At 58.2% G+C, this 25,806-nt stretch overlaps 1 protein-coding gene across 2 annotated transcripts; it reads left to right on the top strand.

Moving 5' to 3' along the window:
• The first annotated feature begins 1,725 nt into the window (after positions 1-1,725).
• PRR35 (proline rich 35) lies at positions 1,726-21,913 on the top strand. 2 transcript variants are annotated; one of them, XM_048065082.2, is made up of 3 exons: positions 1,726-3,012; positions 17,024-18,735; positions 19,463-21,913. In XM_048065082.2, exons 2-3 carry the CDS (start codon positions 17,114-17,116, stop codon positions 20,394-20,396), a joined length of 2,556 nt encoding a protein of 851 aa, XP_047921039.2. In that variant the 5' UTR covers positions 1,726-3,012; positions 17,024-17,113; the 3' UTR covers positions 20,397-21,913. The 2 variants fall into 2 exon arrangements, with proteins under 2 accessions (XP_047921039.2, XP_066833654.1); XM_066977553.1 differs by lacking the exon at positions 1,726-3,012 and adding an exon at positions 8,250-8,420.
• Positions 21,914-25,806: the final 3,893 nt, after the last annotated feature.

Here is a 25,806-nt window from a genome sequence, read left to right as displayed (position 1 = left end):
TGCCGGAGCAGCTGCCTCCAGCCTCCGGAGCTCCTCTCTCACAGCAAAAGCTGATGGATTTCACAGCACCAGCCCCTCCAGGCCTCTGGCTTCTCCATCACTCACGGTGGTTTCCATCTCTGATGATGGTCTTCATCACCAATGATGGTCTCCATCACGTATGACCCCCATGCGATGGGGTCACAGAGACATGGAAAATCCCTCCCAAAGCAGAGGATTTCCTCCCAGCTCTCCTGTGCAGGTTCATCTCACAGCTTGAAGCCAGCTGAAATGCAAGGTTTACTCAGGCAAGGCTGGTTCCCTTGGGAACTAAGCCCCCTGCCCTTAGCCAGGCTGAGGCTCATGGTTTTAGGTCCTGGCCACCCATACCTGTCCTAAGCACTGAAACGTAGAAGTCAGAGTTTGCAACACCTTGCAGAGCCTGCAACAAAGCCCTTCTGGTGGGACATTCAGTTGGACAAAGAGAAGCAGTGGAAACAGTCTTTAGCTCCAGGCAGGACAAAATCTTTCAAATGCTTTACTCAATGGGAGTGGGAACTGGTCCTGCCTTTAGTCCTCAAACAGAGAAAAACCTTCCTTCTAAGAATGGATATGAACAGCTGACCGCTGTCCAGCTGACTTTAGGGAGGTTGTGGTCAAGGGAATTGGGTTTCCCAAAAGGAAACGGAAGGCTTGAACTGCAACTGGAGAATATTGTCTAGGCTCTTCTGGAACTGAAACCGACCTGAGACGTCTCCCTCTTGTTCAGCATCTGAGCCTTACTGAACCCAGTGACTGCACAGGGTCATGCCAAAAGCCCTTCTCATATGATCCCTGGGTAGTGTTCAACAACAGAAACACAGAGAAGAGCAGAAAAGCAGAGTAAACTTCACCTTTCAAGCATCCAACCAGACATAGCCCCGAGACTTTCTGAACCAGAGATGATTTCTCTGTATTTAGTGACTCTTGGTGAAGTTCTCATCCCAGCAGTGCCTGGCTAGGTCTGCACAACCATCCCATTCCAAAGTCTTTATAAGCAAACAGCAGGCAGTGGAAGACGTACACAACTGTAAGGACACAGTTGTGTAGGAGCACGCTGAGGAAGACAGAAAGCGTGTGAGTTTGCACCAGGTCCTGGGCCTTTCAGCAGCAACAATCATGTCTCTCATCAAGCTAGCCACGAAGGCAGTGCAGCTGGTCACAGTGTATAAATGCACTTTATGGGCAGCAGGATTATGGACACAGGGGGTTTGCACTGCAGGTATGTTGGCTTTGAGCTTTAAAGCTGAATGCAGCTCTGTTATCTGGGCAAGGACACGTTGGGCTCAGTGGGAGCTCATGCCAAGCCAGCATCAGCACAGGATGGAGGCTCCTGTTGGTCCTCCTGGAGGAAAGAAGGAGCGTTCACCTAGTGAGAAAGCTGGCAGAACATCTCCCACCGTGGCAAAATATTAGGAAAAGTAAGGATAAAGCAAGGAACTTCAGCATAAGAACTGCATGTTCAGGATTGCTGAAAGAGTCATTGGAAGCCTTAAGAGGTTGAAATGGGCCCAAATGTCATCGAAACTAAGAAGAAAAAAGCATTTCCCTCATAATGAGAACTCCCCACTTTGCCTATGGAATAATTCACCTGAACCATTTCATCAAGGTGTCCCTAATACTCTAATAGCGCTGTCTGACCCAAGATGGGACCTTCCCAGTCAAAAGCTAGTAGCAGCAGCCACAAGAAAGTGGCCCGAGAAAGGTCTGTGCTCTTCTCACAGTGGCACAAAGCTATTTTTTTTTCCCCACATATTTTTCAAGGAAGTGGAATTGCAGGTGAGAAGAAGGTACAGGTTTGTGGGCAGGATCTCAGACCTTGTGAGCACATCACCAGGGCACCGGCCACGGTCCCTGTGCGCAGAGGCATGGCAGTGCAGCCGGTCCAGGCTGGGCTACTTCGGGAAAGGGGAGACAGTGAAAGAGAAGGGAGCAAAACAAACCATATATTTCATGAAAGATGCTTAGGTTTTGAGCCGTAACAAGATAAAAAAAAAAAAAAAAAGAAAAAAAAAGGAAATACCACATTCATAAGAAAAACAGGATCCAGTAATTATGGACAGAGAAATGACTCAAGGGCAGAGAAGCCACCAGCTGAAACTTGGTGGAGAATGATGTGAAACGGGGTTTTGTGCCGATGAGAAACCATTCCCAACACAACCTGGTGTGGCCCCTGGCTGCGGGGGAGGCTGGGGGTGGAACAAAGGGAGGGCACTTCTCCCTTGAGGAGAAACGTCCTCAAACCACCAGGACCACCTGGCAGGGCAGTGGGTGCAGCTGCCTCCCGTTGTCCTCAGTGGTCCCCGAGGTGCTCCCCACCTCCGGCTCGGGCGGCTGGAGGCGGCTGCCTTGGTCCCAGGGCTCCTCCCGGTGCACCAGGAGGCCCACCCAGGAGCTCGGTGGCCCTGAAGCCACAGGACCTGGGGTTGGGGAAGGATGGTTGGAAAGCCCCAGGTGCAGCCCGGTGGCCCCAGCTGTGCAGCACGCAGGGGCAATATAAATATTTTGCAGCCAGAGCGCCTGCAAGTGAGTGTGCGGCCCCTCACCTGCTCTGGCAGCGAGGCAGGCGCGGGATCAAGGCGAGCTCGCCTTCACATCTGGAGGCCTTGAAGAGCACATGAAAGGGGGCCGCTGGGAGCCACGATCACAAACGGAGAACGGGGAAAGTTCGGGTCAGGCAGGGATTTCTGGCTGGTGGGTTTTACACTGAGAAATTCTCTCTGTCTCTTTCATGCTGATGAAGATCCTTTTAATTTTCTTCCCCCTTTCTCCTCTCCGTCTCCCCTTCGGCCAGGCAGATAGCTGGGAGCCGTGCAGCATGTGATGCTGCCTCCCATATAGGGGCAGGAGCAGAGCAGGACCAACGGATGGACGCCCTAGGGCCAGACTTGCAGACAATATATAACCTACTGCACGATCTAAAACGCTTCCCACTTCCACAGAGCGAACATCAGGCGGAGCGGAGCGGCGGCCGGGAGAGCAGCCCTCGTGCAGGTGAGTCCCCGCGGCTCCTCGCCCGGAGCCCGGCTCGGGAAGGGGAAGGTGCGAGGGACTCGCGCCAGCCAGCAGCACAGCCGGCTGGCTTCTGCAGTTCGGGGTGTGATTCTGGGGGGGTTTAATCCCTTTCGGTGCCTGTGCGAGTCAGCCGAGGAGGTGAGGACCGGGTGTGCGGCAGAGCCCAGCCTCAGCCCCGCGCCCTGCAAGCGCAGATGCCGTCAGCTGCGGAGCATCCCGAGCCAGCTCTGCTCGCTCCCATTTCTTGTGCCTGGGACACCCGTGCTGCTCTGGGACATCTCTAGGCGGCGGGGCTCCCTGCACCCTGCCTTTTCCAATGGAGCAGAACAAGTGCAAACAACTTTAAAAAGCACTTTATTTTTTTTCCTTTTTTATTTTTTTTTCCTAACCCTGAATCCTTCAGTGTCTGCCTGGATGCCTTCACCTTCCTGCGCTGGAATTTCCTTTGCAAAGGAAACTGTTCCCAGCTGGGGCTGAATGGGGGATGTGGGCTGGAGATAACACGGTTAAAAGGCGAAGCAAACAAAGCACACAGTGTCTATCTGTCTGTCTGGGCGTGGGGGGGGGTCCTTACAGAGCACCTGCTGGGGCTTTCCTTGTGCCGTGTATCTGTTCTCACACGGGGGGAACAGACTTCGTGCCTGGGATAGTTTGTGCCCTGCTGAATGGCAGATATTCCTAGCAACAGCTACACAGTCTCGATGCTCGTGCAGAGTTCTTGTTGCCTTTTTTTTTTTTTTTTTTCTGCCGTTCATTGGGGTTTCGGCTGTGTCTGACCGCGGGGTGGGGGCTGAGGAGCCCAGGCTGCATTCAGGGCTGCGAAACCTCGGTGAACTTCCAGGAACTTGAGCAAGCTGCTGCGGTCCCAGGGCAGGCGGCTGTCATTGTGAACTGGTTAAAGAGGGGCAAAAAGGTTAAATCGAATATGTTTGTGGATTTCTGCTTATATGTGCTAAAATTTCTTTGAGTGGAAAAAGGGAGAGGAGGCTAGGTTGAACCCGAGAGGATGCTCCTGTGCTCATGCCTCAGTTTCCCCATCTGCCCACTTCACCTGCCTGCCCGCACTGCGCGATGCCAGCCTGTGCTGCGCAGCCCTGTGCCTGCCCAGGCAGGGACGTCATTTCTCGTTCTTTGTTGGGGAATCAGAAATAAGATCTTGATTAAAACTGCACTTTCAAGAGGGGATTCAGAGGACCCTGCTGGACAGGGACACCCAGACACTGCAGGAAACGGCACCTGCGGGGTGCTGGGGGCTCGTCGGACCTCAGCAGTCCATGCAGGGCATCCTGCGGTGCCATCAATTTGGGCCAAACTCTCCAGCGTCTCCCTGCTACCGGGAACTTTTCCTGGCCAAAGGTGGAAATCCAATTCCCTTCCATAGCTCAGCATCACCAGGGAGATGGGAGTCCTGGGGAGTCCCCTCGCCCCCTGCTCATGCTTGGACCCTGTCTGCGGGACAGCAGAGGACAGCAGCTGCGTGCAGCTGTGGGAAGGGGGGAGCTGCTGGTGTTTTCAGCTTTTAAAACCCTTCATGGTGGCAGATGCTCTCAGATTTGCCCCCCCCCCCCCTTTCTTCCGCCATGCTGGCTTCACGGCACCCTGCCAGCGGCAGCACCTTTCCCTCTGCAAAGTCAGCCAAGCAAAGCTTGGGTGACAAGCACATGCCGCACAGGGTGCCACAGCAGAGATTTTTGGGGCCCTGAACCCTGTTACACCCTTTGACAATCTGCCTGAGCAATTCCCATATCAAGCCTGCCCTGCTGTAGGAGAATTCAGGCTTTGGCAAAAGCTCCGCTTGCCCTCAGAGGGGTTAAAAACGCAGACCCGTAATGCTGATTCTTCGCTGTCCACCAAGAGGGAGAAGCATGGACATCAGTGGGTTTTTCCCATCCCGGCCCCTCGCTGCTCCCTGCCACCGGTCCCACGGGACAGATGCTGTGACCGAGGGGACCCCGTGGTGCAGACCCAGCTCCAGCTTGGGGCAGCAGGTCTGGGGGCCTGCTACGTGCAAGGAGCCGCTGACGTGCTGCAGCGGAGCAGCGTGGAGGCAGCGGGGCTGGCGGACGGGTCTCGGTCGGCACAGGAGGCAAAGCACTTGCTGTTTATTAGGTCCTCCTTACGGTGCTGGCACCGCTTGGGGAAACAGCCCCCAGATCCCACTGCTGAGCAGGGGGGGAAAGGGCCTGAGCCCCCTTCTGACGTGTGCAGGAGGGGATTTTTCCGTGGGGAGAGGCAGGCACAGCTGGGGGCCCGAAGGGGATGTCCCCCACCAAGCCCCCCCCCAGCCTTGCAGATCTGACCCGGGGGCAGCTGCAAGTGACAGGAGGAGAGAAGCCACCCGAAACGAGCCCGCCTGGGGGCTCGCAGGGGCTGCGGAGGCACTCGACTGCCCCTGGGTGCCGGCACCTCTCTGGGCCGTGGGTGCCCACCGGGGCACGAGGCCGGTCCCCAGCCCCGGCACAGCACCGAGCCGGCGGCCGGGAAGCGCCGCGGCGGCAACGGGGCTGGCACAGCTGTGTGGCTTTCAGAGCTGCTTGATCGATAGCTTCTTCCTCACGCTCCCCCATTCCCCCAATCCCCACATGCATTTTTCATGCTAACCCCTCCTGGGCAAAGGCTGTCTAAGCAGGAAACAAAACACCACAAAACAAAACAAAACACAACCAAAACCCACTTTTGTTTCTTTGGTCCCCGGAGGTTGTTTTAGTTTAAGGGCCAATCTATATAGGTTCGGGGCTGGGAATATCTTTGCTCCACGAACAAAGAGGCACGAGAAAGCTCCCCAGGGCCTCTCTTCAGCCTCTTCAGGTTGGCCCAGAGCTGTGGAAGGCTGGGCTTTGTACAGCGAGCCCAGGCCTCACAGCGCCATGCAGTCGGGGCAAGGCAGGGAAGGGAAGGCTGGGGCTGGGCTCCTCCTGGGCACCTCCTGCCGGCCCCACGGCCCCGCTGCCCCATGCCAGGCTGAGCCGGCTGGGATGGGGCAGAGCCACCCCGAGCTGCGGCCCCGAGCGCCTCTGGGGCCCCGTTGGAGCTGAGGCAGGGCTGCATGTGCCGAGCTGGGCCCCGACAGCTCCCGGGGCAGCAGCAAACCTGCGGGTCCCTGCCCAGCCGGCAGCGTCACCGACACACCGACTGCTCCCTGCAGCTGCACGAGCATCCCCCAGGAGAGACTGGAGATGAAGGTTTGGGCATTTTCCAGAATTAGGGGAAAAAAAAAAAAAAATTGCTGCATTTGGGCAAAGAGCAATTTTCAGGGAGAATCCCCTTTTCCTGCCCTGTTGTCCATGGGGAGGGGAGAGGTCCCTTTCTGCTCCCTGGTTTTGGGTGGCACCAGGAAGATGTGGGATGGTTTGTGCACCATCGCCAGCACACCCTGACTCTCTCTGCTGGCACTGGCGCCGGCCTGGCCGCTGTGGGGAGGCTGCCACGCACCTGTGCTGAAGGACAGGTCCTTGGGCGAGGGCTGGTGCAGGGCTCCCAGGGACCCCCCCCGACCTGTGCTCCTCTTTGTGTCCCCAGCACCGGGCACCCCATGGGCTCAGACCCCGTGGGACCAGAAAAGGGAACCCCAGCCACATCACCCGCATTGCTCCCAGCCCTGAGCAGGCATTCCCCAGCCCTCCCAACGCACGCCGGGGATGCGGCTGCAATGAGACGGCTCGGTCGGGTCCGGCATACGGCAGCGAAAGGGCAGGGGCCAGGATTAGCACGGGGAGGAGGACACCTTGACCTTTCCAGCAGCTGGTGACGAAGAAAAGTTTCCGGCGACCTGTAGCAAGGCACCGGGCGGGCTCTGTTATCATCTCATCAAAGGCCAGCGTGCCGGCCAGCAGCGGGCAGCCACTGCCGCTGTGCCGTGGGGCTGGGAATTAACTCACCAGTGCCCGGCTCGGCCAGGAGCTCTCGGGATGCTGAGCTGGGACAGGCAGGACGGCAGACTGCAGCCGTCCCCGTCCCCTCTGCTGGCTGGCACCCAGGCACCCCCCAAGGGGCTAAGACCCCATCAAACCACTTCCATGGTTGCAGACCCAGGGAGAAGCCCACATGGGGGCTGCCGCTGTTCCCCTCACCAGGTGCCGGCACCCTGGGGTGCGGGGAGGCAGCCGTGCCCCAGACCCACCCCAGGCTGTCCCTCTGCTCACTGGCCCGGGGTGGGGGGTGGCAGCCGGCTGTCCCCGACCTTCCCGCGCGCAGATGGCATGGGCAGCCAGCACAGGTGGCCCTGTGCCGTGGCAGATTGGGGCCGGCTGCCTGCAACGCGCCTGGGAAGGGCTGCGTCCCCGCCACGGCTCGGGGACAAGAGCGAAGGCAGGGAGTGGGGAGCTGAGGGGGCAGCTGCAGGTCCCCGCTCTGCTGTGCCCGCCGTGCGCGGTGCCAGACCCGGTACTTGGGCACTGGCACCAGAGCTCTGCTGAGCTGTATAATACTGAGCCAAGGACACAGCCCGGTGATGGAGAGCCTGTGGGTCAGCAGCGAGAGGGTATGCAGGGTCCCCTCGCTCGGCCCCAAAGAGACAAGCCAGGCCAGAGCCTTGGGCAGTTTGGGGAGGGTCGGATTTTCAGAAATTGCATTAAACTACGCACAGGGATCCCAGGGCACAAGCTCTAGGGGTGGGGATGATGGCAGGGCTGTCCCAGTACAAGGGACCCCAATGCGCTGCGCAAAGGGGACATCTCGCACCGCTGGAGGTACGGTGCACGAGGCATCAGGGCATGGGCGGCTGGCTGCAGCAGGTAAATGATTAATGCCGCAGAGAGCCAGCCTGGCACCCTGCCCATCGTGTGTCGATGGGCGAAGGTGACGCCGGGAGGGGATTTTTTGCACCCGGGGCTGCCCACGCCACCCCATGGGGGCGAGGGCTGGTGCAAGGAGCCGGCCCCGAGCTGCTCACGCACCCGGCCCCAAACCGGCGTGCCGCGCTGCCTGCCGAGCACGTTCTCCTCCAGCCCAGCTGGTTTTGCTCCCAGCCTGCTCCGTCTGCGCGCATTAAAGCTGTTTCTAGGTCTGAACTGCTTTTGGCAAGCCGGGCTCCTGTTGGCCTGTCCCTCTCCCCACCGCCCTCCCCAGCTCCGGCACGCACCCCCACGCCAGCCCCCGGCCGCTCCCCCTCCCTGGCCGCAGCTCTGCCAGGGCCATGGCAAATCAGAAAGAAGCCTGCGGGGCAAATCGGTACAAATGAGACCGAGCAAGAGGGTGGGGAGGGACAGTGAGGGAGGGGGGAATGACTCCTGGGTTCGCGCTTCTGTTCCCGAGTTTGATGTTGTCTGCAAACAGCCCTGTAAATGCTCGGGAGCAGCATCCAAAGGCACCTGCCCCGCTCCTCTCCGTCCCAGAGCAGAGCAGGGGCCCAGCCGGACGCTCAGCGCAGGCGGGGAGCGGGCTGAGCTGTAAGTCCTGCCGATTCGGTGCCCGTCGGGGCGGGAAGGGGTTGGGCAGGTGGGCGAGGGGGCCGAGGGGCAGGGGTGACCCCACGGACAGCACCCCACCGAGGACCCGGAGGGGGAAGCTTTCCCGAGGTGAAGGCTGCCATACCCCACTGGTTTGCATTGCCCCCAGAAATATGCCCAATGAAAACGGGGAGCCCAGCAGCGTGAGCTGGGGCTCAGGTGCCAGAGGAATGTGTGGGCACTGGGAAAGGGCTGAGCTAACTGTAGGAACGGGGGCACAGCGGGGAAAGACACTGCTCGGCACAGGGCTTAAATTATTTCAAAGTGATGCTCTTTGATCCAGTCACCGAAATTTTTGCAAAGTGTCGCTGCTCCATCTTATTAAAGGCGCTCGGCACCGGGAGGTCATATGGGGCCTTTCTGCTTGGATTGCTCTCCTAATGACATGTCCAATTGCCTTTGCCGGGGATTTGCTCACGCGAGTCTTTTACAATAGAAAGTTTGTGGCGGATTTTGGACGGTTTCCCCGCTGCCGTGTGGCTTGCTGCGGAGGGCTGACGTTGCTCCCGACTGGGAAGCGAAGCAGTGTGTCGGTGATCAGGCTGGGCATGCACAGGGCACGGATTCATTTTGCGTGCTCTTTCCCAAGGACTGCATTTTCCTCCCTGTGATCATAGAAAAATCAAGAGCAATGTTTTGTGTTTTTTTTGTTGTTGTTGTTTTTTAGGCTTGGAAATGTGATAAATGTTTGTAATCGCGAAAGACAAACACAAATGGAGGGAAAATATGAGATTTAGAAGTAAGACAGTATTATCCATATTACCCATGTTTTTCCCTCTAAATTCTTCCTAATGGGAGCAAAAACTAAGCTGAGCTGCTGAATTTTGAAGGTTAGTTACTGTGATGTTTAATGGTGCCGAATAGAGATATACCAGAGAATTCATACCAGAGAATGAATGTTCGCAATAATTTTGACAATTAAATCAATGGGTCATGTAATGAAGAGCATTTCACAGCACAGAGCATTCTCAGGCTCTTAAAAAAAAAAAGGTGGTAAGGAAATGAGGTGGGTAGGTCCCAAATGTGTATCAGCAGTGGCAAACCCCAGGACCGACACAGGGCAGGCTTGGGGCACTGCCCCTGGGTCTTCTCACCCTTTCTGGTGTTTCAAAGCCCAGCAATGCTTTGGTGCAACCCTGGTTTGGAGGAGGGAGGCACAAAATGGCCCCTCCGGAGCCGACATGCGGTGCTGGGCTGCCTGGGACACAAAAAAATGCAGCTTTGCAGCCGATTCCCATGGTCCCACGGCACAGAAGAGGTTAAAAAGCTGCCTTCCGAGCTTTACACCAGTTAATAACACCCAGCATACAGCCCCAGTGGCTCTGCCTCAGGCCGTTAGTCTTCCCGGTCATTACTTGGCCATACAGACCCGGCTGGGTCGCTGTTAGAGGCAGGGTCACCTCTCGGCCCCAGCGATGCCGAGGGCGCGGGGTCCGGGCTGGGAGCTGGCAGCGGGGCGGCCCCGGGGGAGCAGCACCCAGGGAGCCGCCTTCATCCGCGCTGATACAAACCCAACGTCCTCGTCGAGGAACAGAGCGGCTGCTGCTGCCTCCAGGTGAGCGAATGGCCTGCAGCGTTGCAAATGTTCCTGCCTGAGACTAAATGTGCGTTTTGGGGGAGATCTGTTCGCAAAGCGGCTGCGAGGAGCGCTGCCACCTCTCCTGCGCAGGTATTCCCCGCCGGCAACGCAGGGCCGTGTCCCCTTGTGCTCTCTGCTGACAGCCAGCACTTTCGGCATGTTATCCCCCGGGAAAAAGACTCGTTTTAATTCTGTAGAAAATTCTTTGGGGTGTCCCCCGTTTGCTGGCCCGGAGTCAGGGTGATCCCATGCTCCTGGCTGGTTCATCTCCTGCACCTCCGACGGAGTCGGTCGCACCGTCCCTCCCGGTCCACACCTTCCCTCGCTGCTCCCGCAGCCCCTTCAGACAGCAGTGCACCACTTGCCATTCCGTTATTTATTCAGCAGCTGGAGCAGATTGGGCTGGATTCTGTGGGACGTGGTCTCCAAACTGCACCGGACCCTGCCCTTGAGGCAGCACTGGTGCTGCAGTCTGTGCTGTGTGCTGCAGACCCGGAGCATCATCTCCCACACCCCTACCAGCTTTTACCTTGAATATTGCCAGCCTCCTGAATGCCGAGAGGGTGCCCGGGCACAGCCAGGGTGAATTTACCTGCTGCGAGGAGAAAAAGGGGCTGTCTGGATAGGGGAGAGATGCGATGTTTATGGGATTTTAGCAGGGTCTTCGCTGTGGTCTCCAGAAGTATTGTCACAGCCAGATGCATATGGATGAGTGAACTGCAAGGTGGGCAAACCACGGGCCGGACTCAGAGGGTTGTGCTCAGAGTGCCAGAGCTCAGCAGAGGGAAGCAGAGGGAGCAACCCCGTACCGCAGGACACGTCAGGGGCCGGCTGGCTGCAAAGCAGCTTTGCAGGCAAGGAGCACATCTGGGCACGAGGCAGCCGTGGAGCCAGGTCCATGACACGAGCAGAGCCAGAACTCTGTCACTCTGTCTGCCAGAGCTGAACCAAGTTTTTTATTTTTATTTTTATTTAATTTTTTTATTTTTTTTTTTCCCAGAGGGTGGGAAAGATCCTGAAGGGAGCAGGAAGCACCGAATGGGGACAGAAAGGCAGGGATGGGGAAAGCTGAGGGCAGTGCTTTTGGTGTCCATGCGTGGAGAGCCTCTCCTGGAGCAGAGGGAAAGGAGGTGAGGGTGCAGCAATGGACACGTGCAGGAGCAGAAGAAAGTTGGGCTGCAAGGCAGAAGGTGGGCTAGGAGCGGAGGGGTGAAGGTTTCATGCCCCAGTTCTCAAAGGAAATTGCATGGATTTGAGCTGGAATATGGTGAATTTTCTGGTTGTTAAATGGGGACTGATTCGGTGGAGCAGGATGCATGAGCAGATCATATAAGCACAGCAGGTTCTGTGTGGAGGAGAGCTGGCTGAAGCACAGGGTGTGAGAAGGGTTGTATCGAGAAGGGGACACCTCCGGGGTGCCTTAGGTGACACTGCGAGAGCTGGCCTCTGCCAGCCCAGCAAAAGCAAAGGAAGGAGATCTCCTTCGCTTCTCATCCCTCCCATTCCAAGAGCATTTAAAGAGTGTGAAATGAGTAAGGGTAAGTGGAAAGTGAAAAGGAGGAGAAAGCTCCTTAGTACTGGTGCTCAGGAACTTGATCACAGAAGTTTCAGAAGGTTGTGGGGCCTTCTGAAGGGTCCAGGGGTGATGCACTACACCCCATTATAGGACAGATCTCACTGCTTTGCAGGGGAGGTGGTGGGGTGCATTGTGTCCCCAGCCTGGGGACCCGTGCTCACGAAGGGGCTAGAGATGGACCACCAGCTCCAGAGGTGGGCCAGGTGGAAGGCTGCGAGGACATCCCCAGGGCGTGTGGTCCCAGGCTGTGGGACACCAACATGGGGCTGTCAGACCTCATATCAGGCCAGCGAGAGAAAAAGAAACCTGTAAGCAGAGAAAGAAACCTTAGAGGTCACAGAAACTGAAAGAAGTTATGGAAACCTTCCATGTATCACATCAAGCACGAAGGTGGCTCTATCAAGCAGTCTTCCAGCCCCTTGGGAACAAGCAGGGTAACTCTGTGGGGCCGTTTTGACCTCCAGGAGCCCTGCACATCACAGGCATGACACAGACTTCACCATGCAGGAGAGCTGGCCAGTGCCTTCCTCTCCAGATGCATGGGCATCTCAACCCACCCCCAGCCCTCTCCACATGGTTGTCCACCATGCCAGCCAGGGGCACCATCTTCTCTGCATGCCTTTGGGTGCCAGCCGTGCTGCTGACCCTAATGGCTTGCACACAGCCACTTTCCCCTCTACCCAGCCACACATTTTCATCTGGAGACTGATGTTGTCTTCACATCTGGAGCTCTGTGTGCAATTGAGCCACTAAATCCATGGCGGGGCGCCTGTGCTCTCCTGGGGCTCCAAGAGCAGGTAGCAGTAGAGGTGGAGGAAGAAGCAGGGAAACCCTGCGGTGCGGCCCAGACACGAGCTCGTGCGGGTGGCTGATGTAATGTGGAGAGACAGACTTACATCTCCTCACCAGGACCTGCCTCCTGCCCTGGGGGGCTGCGGCAGGAAGGGCTGCGGGAGGAAAGCCTTTTGCGGTGGAGAACGCTCGCGTCCATGGGGAGCAGCCTGGAGGCTCTCGCGGCCTCATCTCATCTCTCCAGGAGCCTGTGAGCTGTGTGTCATGGGCGGAGGGCAGCAGACAAGGCTCCAACCCCCTGTCGCTTGGTTGAACGCTCACCACCACGCTGCTTTCCGTAGGATGCCGGGGTTGCCTCAGGGGGTCTTCAGGCTAGCTGAGGCTCAGGGAGAGACGGCTGCTTTTTGGGGATGGAGGCTGGAGGCAGAGAGCTCAGGAGAGGTGAGAGACATAGAAACGCTTCTTGAACAAGAGCACAAAAGGGAGGAGAAAATTTTGACCCACAAGTAGGGAAGACTTGTGTGCACAAAGGTGCTGAGGCTCAGGCACACAGCAGGGAGCAGGTTCATCATGGGGCGTGGAGGACTCGCCGAGGCTGGGTGGGTGACCCCAGACAGCCTCGCTCCAGAAGGCAGCAGTGCTCACTGAGACGGAGCCGCCTCATGTCTGGGCTGGTGTTTGGGGTCAGACTGGCTTTGGGGCTGCAGGCGGCCCTCACCAAAAGCTCTCTGTAGACATGAGCTTTCCAAAGCAGAAACTCCGGATCCCCCAAAATGCTGGAAATCTAAAGGTTGGGAATCCAAATGCGACCAGATTTTTAGGCAATTGGGTTTGGACATTTTGCCTGTAAAGCAGTTTGGGCTGCATAAAGGTGCAAAATTTATTTAGAGATGAGCGCTGTCAGTGGAGACCAAGCAGGAGTAAGGCAAATATCCAGGTGGGCATTGTCTCAAATCTGTTGACACAGGGGCCCCAAAGGATGGCCCCATGCAGTTGTTTTATGGCACACAAGAGCAGTTCAGCACTCAGCCCCCACATGGGGTGAGGTTCAGAGAGGTTGGGAGATCCTGGGCCCCACAAGCCAGGCTTTCCCCCTCTTCCAAGTGCCTGCTGCTTTGCCATGGCCAATTGCCCTCACCCCAGCCTCTGATAAACGCTTAAAAGCTCAAATCACACAACCCCGGGCTATGAAAACAAAAAAAGGACCCGATATCCGCTAATAGCCAAGTAGCCCCTGCAGCAAAAGCATGCAGTGTAGGGAAAGTGGTTTGCATTGATCGGCGGCTCCCCGCTGCCACCCGCTCCCTGCAAAGCCTCTCTGCCTGCTCCAGGCTCGGCACTGCTGAAAATGGGATAAAATCCCCCAGGAAGCACCAGGTTGGGGGGGTTCTGGGTAATGGCAGGAAAGGGACAGTTTGTGGGGCTGGATCAGGGTAAGTGGCACATCCCATAGAAAAGCCGTCCTCCCCCTGCTGCACCGTCCTGCCGAGCACCATCATTTGGGCAGCCAGCTCCCTGCTGCAGAAAATGCTGCTGGCAAATTGCCCTGCAGGGACCACAGAGATGGCTGTGATGCCCAGCCCCTGGGGCATGAGTGGTTTGGACACCAATGTGTGGGACTGTCTTTCCCCCTGCAGTTGTCCCTGGCACACAGTTGGCACAGGGTGACAACCGTGCAGGGTGGAACCAGCTCACAAGACCACGGGAACCTCAGCGCTTCTCCCATGGCCCTTCTTCCTTGCCATGTCCTATGGGAAAGGCTGATGGCTACCAATTTCCGTGGTGGTGTGGCTCCCTGGCAGCCTACACACTGCACTGGAGGACTTCGAGGGCAAAGGGAGGACAGCAGCTTGAGAGTGGGATCCTTGCTCCAGCCAGAAAAGCTCTTAGGTGTCTGCAAAGACAGGCATCAGGGCAGGTTCACAGTGGCAGGGCTTCTCCGATGGACACGTGCTGTGAAGAAGGCCTGTCTTTGAAGCAGATCACTCCATCAGTCTTTTTGTCTCTCCCTTCCCTGAACAGGCTGCTCAGGTATGCCTATGAAAAGGGGGAGAGGGCTGCAACGGCTGGCCCTGTGTCCAGCTTCAGCCTGGAAAGCAGGTGGTGAAGCAGGGGTGTGATGGCGAGCCACAGACTCCCCCCATGTGGCCAGAGCGTGGTCAGGGACTGTGGGCGCCATCTTCTCCAGCCAAAGTGTTGGAGGGCGTCAAAGGGAACTTGTGGGAGGGACCGGCTCAGGAAGCAGTGCGGTGTGCTGGGAACTCCCCGCCGCAGGATGTTTTGGGCGCTCAACATTTGCTTGGCTTCAAGAGAAGCCCCTGTAGATTCGTGGAGGGGAGGGCCACCAGCGGGTGCTACGGAAGCACCGTGTCTGCTGTGGGGATGAGCTGCGGTGGCTGAGGTTTGGGGAAAATTGGAGCAGTACCGTAGATGGTTGCCCTACATCCTGGGAATCTGTTTCGGTTGTTATTAGAGACATGAGCCGGGTGGGCTGTTGATGCGATCCAGTCCAGCTGTCCTTAATGTTGCATGGATCGCTTATAACCCTGCAGCTCAGGCTGGGTCTGAGATTTTTAAAGTGCTGGAGCACCAGAGACTGCACATCTCTTTCCTGAGCATCTCTCCCTTCTTTGCTCCCTTTGTCTCTCCATCTCTTTCTTTTCCCCTTGCCCCTCCACTCCTTCCATCTGACCGTGCCCCCCTCCCTGCATCCTGGGGAGGAGAGCAGGGATGCTGCAATTCCCAGGCACAGGTGCACAGTCCCTGCCGCGCGCTGCCCCCAGGCACGGCCCCGCACGGCCGCAGCTGACAGCCCACTGGAAATAATGCGTTGTGGCAGAGCGAGACTCAGCAGACCACGAAGATCTGCTGGTGCGGGAACTGCTCAGCAACCAGGAGCCACAACGCCTGGCTCCCGGCTCCGCAGGGCCTGATCCAGCTCTGGGGATGCCTCCACTGCACCCGAGCCTTCCTCCCCTGGCCCCTGGCTCTCATACGGGGCATTTTCCCACCCCATCTCCATCTCTTCCTCTGCTCCCCCCTTTCCGTTCCTCTCCGCTATGCTGGGAGGTGGAGGTGGCCACGTCTCCCTGTCCCCATACAGGACTGTCTCCCTGCTGTCCCCACAGCCCCAGATACAGGGGGAATGGCTCCCGCAGCAGGGTTGGAGGAGAAGGACCAAGTGTGCAGGAATGGAACAAGCAGTTCCAGTCTCCCAGGAAAGATTTAATCTGCCTCTGGTGTATAAACAGCAAATGTTTGTTCAACTAACCTGCAAACGTGCGGCACGAGGCATGGCTCCCACTCAACTGCTCCGTGTTTCTTGCCCTCTAATGGGGAGGGGGGACAGGGCACAGCCCAGTCCAGGGCCCGTGAGGCTGCACGGAGCTTGGTGGCTGGAGCCAGGAGTGATGCTGGGGAGAAAGGGCAGGATGCGGCCAGGTGCTGTGGCTGCACGGAGGGTACCCATCCTGCATAGCCACCTCCACATCCCTTCTGCTCGCCTGGGTACCACAGCGCCCGCGCAGGGCTCTCACAGCTCCCAGCCGTGACGCACGCAGGTGGCCGAGGTCTCAAGGACAAGCCGCTCGCTCTGGGTGTGCTGGGGGGCCATTGCCCGTGGAGGTGATCCCCCAGGCAGGAGGCCCTGAGCTCTGCCTGCACATCCTGCTGAGATGGGCCAGTTCTGTACCCCGCTGCTCCCCTGTGAGCCCCAGCGCTTCAACAGGTTCCAATCAAAGTAGGGGACATGGGTTCATGGCACAGGGAAGTTTTTTTCCTATTTTCTGCAAGAGCAGCTCTCAGTGGCAGGGTCAGCTTCCAGTTCAACTGGCACGTGGGCACGCAGGGCTGTCCCCAGGCCCCGTTCCCTGTCCCCTGTCCCCATTGCAGGCAGGATGTCTGATGACAGATCTCAGTAAGAGAGTGGAAAGGGTCCTCCGCAGGTCCTCCCTGTCCTGGCCTACAAATGCTCATGCTGTGCTCCGCAGAAGAGGCGGGTGGTGATGCCACTTGGTCCTGGTGGTGAGCAGAACGTGGAGGAGCCCCCAGCACATGAGAGCATCCTCCAGCCCAGCTCACCACCTGAGTGCGGGGCTGGTGGCACTGTCCCCAGGGCTACCACTGGCACGGGGCATGAGGAGGGGCCATGAGCAGAGGGTGCCTGTGGACGCTAAGGATACCTGGGACTCTGCAACCTTGAATCAGCCCTCGGGTGCTGCAGCCAGGCTATGGCTGGGCTGGGCTGGGTGCACACCGGTCCAGTGGGGACAAGTGCCCATGGCAGCTTGGAGCGGCCGCCTGAACCTGCCCTGGCCGCTCTGGTCCTGGCGGCCCTGCCTTGGGCCTCTCTTCCCGCACGGGCTCAGACCACACTGTCCCCAATGTCCCAGCTTGTTTCCCTGAATGGCCCCAGGTGCCTGCGGCAATCTGGAGATGGTGCTGCCCATATCCAGCAGCAATGTCAGGTTAAAGTCAGTCCATCTGCCTGTCCCCAGCAGGTCTGTCTGTCTGACCATCCTCTCTGACAACGTCTGTGTACGAGCAGGGCTTGGCAAGGCTGCACAGCTCACCAGCTCCCGCATTGTCTCCTTCCAGGGCACGCAGCAGTCCCTGGGGAGGTGCAGGGAGATTCAGGTGCCGAGGCCCTCCATTCTCACCAGGAGCCGTCTCCAGGTACCCACTACCATGTCCAAGGATGATGTGGGCTGCAAGATGACCTCTGTCTACAAGCACAAGGAAAGGAAGCCAAAAAAGCCCCACTACATCCCAAGGCCATGGGGCAAGCCGTACAACTACAAGTGTTTCCAGTGCCCCTTCACCTGCATGGAGAAGTCCCACCTCTACAACCACATGAAGTACAGCCTGTGCAAGAACTCCCTCTCCCTCCTCATCGAGTCTGACTGGCCCTACAAGAAGGGCAACCTGCTCCACCCGGAGCTGCGGCTCCTGCACGCCACTGAGGCCACCCGGCTGCGTGGGCGCCGGGACGAGCCGGAGACCTGCGACTCCTCGGCCACATTGGGAGGGTCGGGTAGGATCAAGCAGACCCCTGGCAGGGATGGCCATGAGGAAAAGCAGATGCCAGGGGTGGAGATCCTGCCTGCTGAAGGGGCTGGTGAAGAAGGTGGCCCATTCCAGGAGGAGGAGGAGGATGTGGCTGGCCTCTTGAGGCAGATGGATGCGGGGGAGAAGAAGGAGAAAAACGAAGAGGCGGGTTGCCAAGGTGACCCAGCTGAACCAGAAGTGAACACTTTGGTCTTTGGCTTCAAGAACAAGCGAGACAAACCTTGCAAGGAGGTGGAGCCTGACTTCATCATCACGGATGTCTTCTCCCTCAAGAACCATGTCATGAAAAGCAGGGAAATGGCCTCCCCAGACCTAGAAGCTAAGCCAAAGCATTGCAAAGTGCCAAAGAAATGCCTGGCAAGCAGTGGGATCCTCATGGAGCAGTGGAAACTGGTGGCAAATGGGCAAAGAAGGAACACACCTGAGGTCTCCCCACCTTGTACTGACAGCAACATCATCCCTTGCTACCCCCCTCCAGCGTACAGTGACTACCACGAACCTCAGGGCCTCAACCTCTCACTGCTGGGTATTAACTATCCGCTGAACCCCAGTCTCTTCTCCTACCTGAGCCCCACCATGGCCAACAGCGCGACAACTCACCCACACTTGGCTCAGCTGCCCTTCCTGGCCTCCACGGCCCAGCTGATGCACCCGCATACCTCCCACTTCCAGCCTCTGCAGAGCCCTGAGCGCTCAGCCTTCCTCCCCCGCTTCTACTATCCCTTGCTCTTTGAGCACACCTTCAGCTCCACTGAAGGCAAAATGTCCTCCAGCAAGCCAGAGGCCCAGCAGCTGGTGGGCTCCGTCCTGCCCACACCTCCCCAGGCCAAACCCCCCAATGAGCCGACCAAAGCGGGGCTGCTGAAGGTACCGGTTCTGAAAACGAGCTTTCCTTGGCCCAAAGGCGGCAGAGAGGAGGCAGCCTCTGAGCTCAGCCACGGAGCCATGCTGGGGCAGGAAGAAGAGGAGAAGTGGCTGTCCCAAGAGAAGGAGAGCAACCCAGATTTGGGCCTCAACAACCTACGCAAAAAGCCAGCCGCTGACACGTACCAAAATCTGGTAGGGATGAAGGATGGCACTTTTGCCCCCAGCGGCGTCCGGAAGGCAGAGTTGCCGGCAGTGACCTGTCTGGAGACCAGCAGCCCTGCAGGCAACAACCTGAAGAGGAAGCTTACCTCCAGTGATCTGGATTTGATAGGACCTGAAATGCTGATGCCTGGAAAACTCAGCTACCAGAGCAGGTAAGGTGTCTGATTTCTGCCTCTTCCTTACATCCGGCTGGCCCTAAGCACCATCTTTGTACCCTGTTGTATCCCCAGTCCACCCCTTGCCTCTAGACCATGCAGTGAGTCTCCAAGGGCTCAGCACACTCCAGGCTGGTGGTCCGGCCACCAGACAGCCAGCACCCACCCACGGCAGGGCTTTCTGCCCTCCAGGACCTGAACAGCCTTCAGGCATGTCCAGGCGCCTGGGCTGTGTCACCACTTGCTGCCCCTTGCTTTCCCCCATTTCATACGGAGCCAGAAGCTAAGTGGGGTCTGTGCAGTGTGGACCTGCCCTCCCTAGGCACCAGGGAATCTCCTCTGGGGTCCCCGAGTATCCCACGGTTGCTGGAACAATTGTTGACTATTTTTAAACATCCACATTTGCATTCCTTTGATTTGCCTTCTGGTTTCAAAGCCCAGAGGGAGGGTCACGCTTCCAAATATTTCCTTTTACCCGGGGCTAGAAATGTGCACAGCTCCTTTTAACAAAATTTCAGTTCCTCCCCTGATTGTGCAAGTCCAGCTGTGGCGCCAAGAAAAATGTCACCGTCAAAACCACAGCTTTTGGCACCCAGAGGAACCTTCCCTGGAGAAGCTCTCCGTGCTTTTCTATCTCCACCTGCCTCTTGCCTGTTCTCAGGCTGGCTGCAGAGATCCCCTCCAAGTGCTCTCCCAAGTGACTGTATCCGTTTCTCCTCTGCAGTGGTTCAAGGGCCAACACCGGCCACATCCCCAGGGTCCTGGATCACTGGCACACGGATGTCCTTGCAGGCTGGCCAGAGGAACCGGAGAGGGGCAATGACTCTGAAGTCCTGCCCTTGGGGGGTGCTGGCCCAGACCACAGCCTCTGCAAGCAGAGCAGACCACAAGAGACTTCTGCCACCATGACAGACTCTGAGGCTACGACCGTGCTTATCGGGGACCTGTCCAAAACCTTAGAGGAGTACCAAGAGGTGGAGAAGAAACTGTCTGATCTGGCAAAGGAGGACACTCCCGGGCAAAAAGAGCTGAGGGACCAGCTAGTCAAAATCCGAAGGGAGCTCTACCACATCCACCAGGCACTGGAGAAAGCCACCAAAACCCACGAGGGGCCTCTGGACCTCTCGGTGAAGAGATCCTCCGAAGGCCTGGAGAAGGGCCAGCAGGCCAAGAAGGAGCCGTGCAATATGGGCCTGGCCAGTGAGAAGCTCCATGGCAAAGACCAGGGGACGCTCAACAAATGCACGGCCACGGGTGATGCTGGAGATGAGGAAGGGCTGCCGAGCTGCCTCCTCGAGGCCGAGAACAAAACCATCGACTTGCTGATCAAGATGAGCCGCTCCGAGAGCCTCCGGGCGTCCTCCTCCGAGGACCACCTGGGTGCAGTGATCAAGGCCGAGGTCCTGCCGCTCACCGTGCCGCTGGAGCTCCGGCACGTCATGGAGCCCTACTACAGCCGTACCACCAAGTGCGAGGCAGACTCCAGCGTCCTGCTCTGCTCTGACGGCAGATCCAGTGCCACCCAGGGCCCTCAGCTCCCGGTCACCACCGAGGACGGGCCCCTGGGCTGCCGGGCCATGCAGCGCTCCGTGTCCTGCGGCCTTCCCAACGAGACAGATGCCGTGTGCGTCCACAGCCCTCTGCATGCCGACCCCTAAGTCCACCTTGCTTGAAAGCTCCTGGATCTCACTAGCCACCTCATGCTTGACCTTCCTACTGTCCCTCCTCTCCGCTCCCCCTCTTCCCCACAGCTGAAAGCTTCACCACTGCCCGACCCCACAAGGCCTAAGAAAACAGCCTTGTGCCCCTCTCCCCACTGTCCTCCTGGGCTCTGCATGCTCAACAGCCTCGGCTCCCCAGTCCTGGAGCTCGCTTTGAACGGGAAGTCACTAGCAGGCAAGAAAAGAAAGCTGCTAAAAGCACCTGGCTTTCAGCAAGAGGCTTGTCTACCCTTCTCATCAGAGACACTCAGGGACTTGTGCAGCCCAGCTCCCGGACTTGCAGACAGGGGCAGGACCACGAATGGGTGTCTGCAAGGCCAAGCCTGAGTCCAGATGTGGTTGTGCTCAAACAGATTCTGGTTGTCACCCTTGTACAGAGCAAAGCCGTGGCTGCTTCCTCTCCTGGTGGCTTCAGGGTCACAGCAGGCAATCGGTTGCCCAGATGGACCGACCGAGAGGACAAATACTTTCCACGCTGTAGACACAAGAACATCTTCCCAGCCATGATGACACGAAGATGTGAGAGACACCTTGCCTCAAACCACAGCTCCACACTTGGGTGCTGAGCGCTCTGCTGAGAGGCTCCACGAGGACTTGCCATGCGTGGGGACTGCTGGGCTGTGGGGACACGTTCCTGCCCACAGCTCTTCCAGTGTCTGGCTCCTTCTCTTGCCTTTCCGCAGAAATGAGCTTCCCTCCCTCTGTCCCCTCGGCCTCTCCCCATGCAGACACGATGCATGTTCCTCCAAAAGACCCATGCCCCTTCAGGGAACCACTCCCACAAGCTCCTGCCCACTACTCCTAATTCCACAAAATGTTGCTAAATGGGACAGCAAAATGGGTGAGGCGATGCTGCCGTGAACCCCACTGCTCAAGGGACAAAGACCCTAAAAACAGCTGCAAGGGGACTTTGGGATATGGAGCTACCTGGCCTGTCCCATGCTGGAATGACCCCAAGCAGCTGCTCCCCAGCCAGGTGGGGAGCCAACCGCCCTGTCCCCTACCACCATGCTGGGCAGCGTCTGCTCTGGCCAGGAAGTCCCCATGCCTGGGCCAGGCTTTCCTGCGCTTCTTACTGGCACGGTGGGTATAACATGCTCTCTTCGGCCCTTTTTTCCCGTCCACACTGTTCAAGAGATGGAGAGTTCTCCTGCCAGCAGCCAGGGCCTCCACTGACTTGACCTGGCTGCTCATTACCACAATGAGAAGAACCCAGATGGGGGCAGGAGGAGAGCCAAAGGGGACAGAAAGCAATGCCACAAATAGGGGACCCATGCAGCGCAGCACGGGAGCTTTAGGCACTGGATCTTCTCTGGGCATGAGGAGGACATGGGTGGCTGAAGAAGGCAAGCCCCACATGCAGCCTGGGGCTCCCAAGAGCTTTGATGGACCCAAGCAACAGAAAACACTGACTCTCCTCACCAGATTGCTCTCTAAACAAAGCTTGCAACTTGTCAGTGGGGTTTACTTCTCACTTACCATGGCCCTTCTATGGCCAGCTCCACATCTTCCTGGTGGGTCATGTCCTGCTGCTTCCCAGCATGGCCCTGGCTCCATAAGTCTAGTGAAGATCAGGAGACCTGACCATAAGAAACCCCAGGGCTTGAGTGCAGGATGCTTGATCCTGGAGCCCAGGAGAGGTGGAGTTGGGTCTTTCTTTCTGGGTTTGAACAGCGCTGTGATCTTTGAATGCCATAACATCACCAGCACAGCAGCCCTCTCCATACCAAGCACCTTGCTCACACTACCCACTCCCAAAAAGCCTATCCATCTCTCTCCAGCCTCTTCTGCCACCCTGTGCCCCTCTGTCACCCTGTGCCCAACCTGCCACCCCACCCCTTCCTATGTCCTTCATCCCACAGCTCTCCCCTGCACCAGCATCTCCCCATCCCATCTCAGGGCTCCCTGCTCTCTCCCCCACACCAGCTTCTCTGTGCATTTTCCATGCCAGGTCCCTCGCCCCTGGCCTGGGGAGATGCACAGAAGCTGGAGCTCTGTTTTCCTGTGATATCCGTTCCTGCCCACTTGGCCCTTACCTCCTCTGAGAAACATCAGGACTTCTGGGTCCCTCTGCCTGCCCTGGAGCCCCATCTCCTTCCAGCCCCAAGCATCGTGTTTTATTTCCCAGCAAATTTTGGGCACCTGGGAGTGCCCAAGAGACACTGGTGGGGGAGCTGGGCTCTGTGACCATCAGCCGTGGACTTCAGCAGGAGGTCAGTGCCCAGACCACCAGACGGTGCCGCCTTTCCCCCTTTTCAGCTGATGTATTGCTTGAACACAGGTCGCCTCCCCTGCCCTCCATCCCACTGCCCCAAGCTGGGACCCACCCCGCTCAGCGGTGCCGGGGTGGCAGCCGGTGCCCGCAGCCCTTGCTGCATTGCTCACGGCCTCTCCCGCCTCCGCAGAAAGCTGGGGGACAGGCGGGAAGCAGAGGTCAATCACACTATTTATTGTTCACAGTTTTACGAATGTACAAAACAAAAACCAAACCATTAAAGGGAAAAACCTCCAAGCGGGGGCTGCTGCCGTCATATTTGTTGGTGCTGGGCACTGCAGCTCTCCATCCCACCTCCAGGTTTCGGGGGCTCAGGGTCAGCCACCGGCCGGATGGGGCCAGAAGCTGGCACTGGCTGCATGCGGTCGGTATTTATATGTGTGTAGGTTTCTTCTGCCGGATCAGCGCTGAGACCCCACCTGCTTGTCCCACCGCCTTGTCTGAAGCCAGCTGTCAGCAGGAGAAATGCCACGCAGGCCTGGTGTCTGGCTGTGCAGACGGCAAGCGTGGCTGTCCCCGTCCTCAGAGCTGGCAGCGCGGCACCAACATCTCTTGCTCCCCAGTGCTGGCACAGGAAGGAGCGGAGAGAAGAACGTGGGGTCGAATCCTGCACCCCCAGTGGCACCCTACCTTGCCCCCCATCCCTGTGGTGCAGCACCCACTGGAGAGGAGAACTCCCCTTCCATGGCCACAGGGGGCGGCCCCTGCCCAGGGGCTCCTGCTGAATGGCCCCGGGTGCCTCCAGAAGGCAGCCAGCCCACGGCACCATTCCAGCTCCAAAGGTGGAAGCATTTACCTTTGCATTTAAATAATGGATGGGAGTTGAACTACCGGGGTGCCTTATCCAGGCTGCAATCTGCACCCTGGGGGCTCTCGGCCCACTCCAGCTCGGGGCCCATTACACGGCTATTTGGTCACCCTAAAGGCATCTGATAGCTGACCATTACCCGCCCTTTAGGGTCAGCCCACCCGATAGCCATCTTCCTCGGTCACGGTTGACCAAAGTCCCCCCGGCTCACACATCCCCCCCAGTTTCCTGCAGCACCAAGGCCGGTCCCCGTCACCCACTGGGGGACCCCGCTGAGCCAGGCTGAATTGTTCCCCGTGCCTGGCGAGGCCAGCAGCCCCCTTCTGCGGGGTGGGGGGACACGGGGTCACAGCAGGTCCCCAGCACTGTGCGGAGCCCAGCAGCTCCTGGTCAATGGAGCTGCACGACTTTTATGGGTTTCTTACCCCAGGTGGGTACAGCTGCTCCTTCTCAGGTATTCCTTCTCCTCCGGGTTCAAGAGCAAAGGACGGCTCGGGGATTGGGGGGGGGGGGGGGAAGTTTCCTAATAAACAACCCTCCAGGGAAGGCTTATCTCGGGCAAGGCGGTAGGAGGAACAAGACTTCAAGGTTCCTTGTGCAAGAAGAGGTTGCTCTCCCCATCCCACTGGCACAGGGACGTGGCCCCAGGGAAGCTGGGAGCAGACGTGGGACCCTGGGGGTGGGTTTGCTGCATCCCAAACCACTTTTCCAGCCACGATGGCTTGGCTGCGCCCATCAGGGCCAGCAGCAAGAAGCAGATGGAGGCACAGCCCTGCGCCCAGGGGACGAGGGCGCTGCCACGAAAAGCCATGCTGGCAGGGTGCTTGCTATGCCTCCCAGGCTCCAGGAGAGGGTCCCGGAGCATGTTGCACGCCGAGGCACACAGCGGTCGGCAGCTGGGGGGATGTCGCAGTGAGGTGGGACCCATGCGTGGCGTGGTCAGGGTGCTGGGCGCTCACTCGTGGCGGTGGGCTCCCAGGTGGAACCAGCTGGGCACGAGAAGTGGTTCCTGCCCAGCACAACCAGTTCTCTCCTACCTCAGCGCAGGCAGGCCGGAGCTCGGAGCAGTGGAAAGTTACCGAACGTGGACTAAAGAAGGGCCAAGGTCGGCAAGGAGATTTCTGAGCAGACGTGTGAAGCTGCAGAGACGACCTGGAGCGGAGCTGCTCTGTCTTGGGCAGGAGGGGGCAACGAGCTGGCTTTGAACTGTGAGCTGAGGGCAGGCGGCCACACCGGGCTGGGAGGGCTCTGGAGCTGGGGCGACACATCATGAATTGCCCCAAAGGGTCCTGCCCCTGCCTGCCTTGTGCTTCCCACCTGGGGAAAAGGGACAGGGAAAAGCATGCAAGGTTTTTTTCTGCCAGAGGAGTGCATGCTGTGGAGTTTCTCCAGGACCTTAAGTGAGGAGAAGTGGTGTTTTCAAAGGGTCCTAGAAGGTATCAGCAGGGCCAGGAGGGACCAAAATCCTCTGTGTCCCCTCCCAGGTCTTCTCAGTCCCTGCCCTGCCTGGAAGCACCTGCACGCCAGCAGCGAGCAGGGCAGGATGCAGACCTCCCCACCTCCACCTCCCCAGGCAGAAATGTCCCCAGGGCTGGTGGCACATCAGGGAGCGACCTGCAAGCAGCGCAGATGTGCTGAGACCTGGCCAGGGGCCGATCTGCAAAGCCGTGCAGCCCAGAGGGCACCATGCACAGTGCTCCCCGCTCACCATGAATCTGCTTCTCGCAGCCCTTTGCTGCAGCTCCTGGCATCGCAATTGCCTTGGTGGCACCGCTGCCTCCAGCCCTCTTGCTGTGTCCTGGTGACTGTCCCTGAGCTCTGCTGGGACCACAACTCTTGAGCTGCTGGGATGAGAGTTGTACTCGCCATCCCCCTCCACGTGCTGTCAGAGTGGGCAAGCAGGCAGGGGGAGCCAGCCCACCTCCTCAGTTTCGTGGGAGGAATAAGAGCACACAGGGTGCAAAATTCCCCTGCTGCGTTTTTTGCCCAGCTCATCTGTTATTGCAGCTGGAGGTCTCCTTTCGCTGGTCCTGAATGCCTCCGAATGGATGAGAATGGACCATTTGTGTGTGTGCGCTCAGGGCAGAACCCTCCTGACTTTGGAGTTGGAGCAAATGCCCAGAGAGTGAAGCAGGGAGAGTATGAGTACTTCAGAGATTTATTGGGAGCGGGTGGGAGAGAGAGTCTGTCTCGGGGGGCACAGTCCCTAGGGGTGGCCAGGCAGAATAAGAGCAAGCAAGTGCCAGAGCAAGAGCAGGTCTCCC

This window comes from Anser cygnoides, chromosome 15 (assembly GCF_040182565.1).
Source record: "Anser cygnoides isolate HZ-2024a breed goose chromosome 15, Taihu_goose_T2T_genome, whole genome shotgun sequence".
Classification (NCBI taxonomy): domain Eukaryota; kingdom Metazoa; phylum Chordata; class Aves; order Anseriformes; family Anatidae; genus Anser; species Anser cygnoides.
The sequence above is the reverse complement of the archived record's forward strand: the minus strand, read 5'-3'. Positions and strand labels throughout refer to the sequence as shown.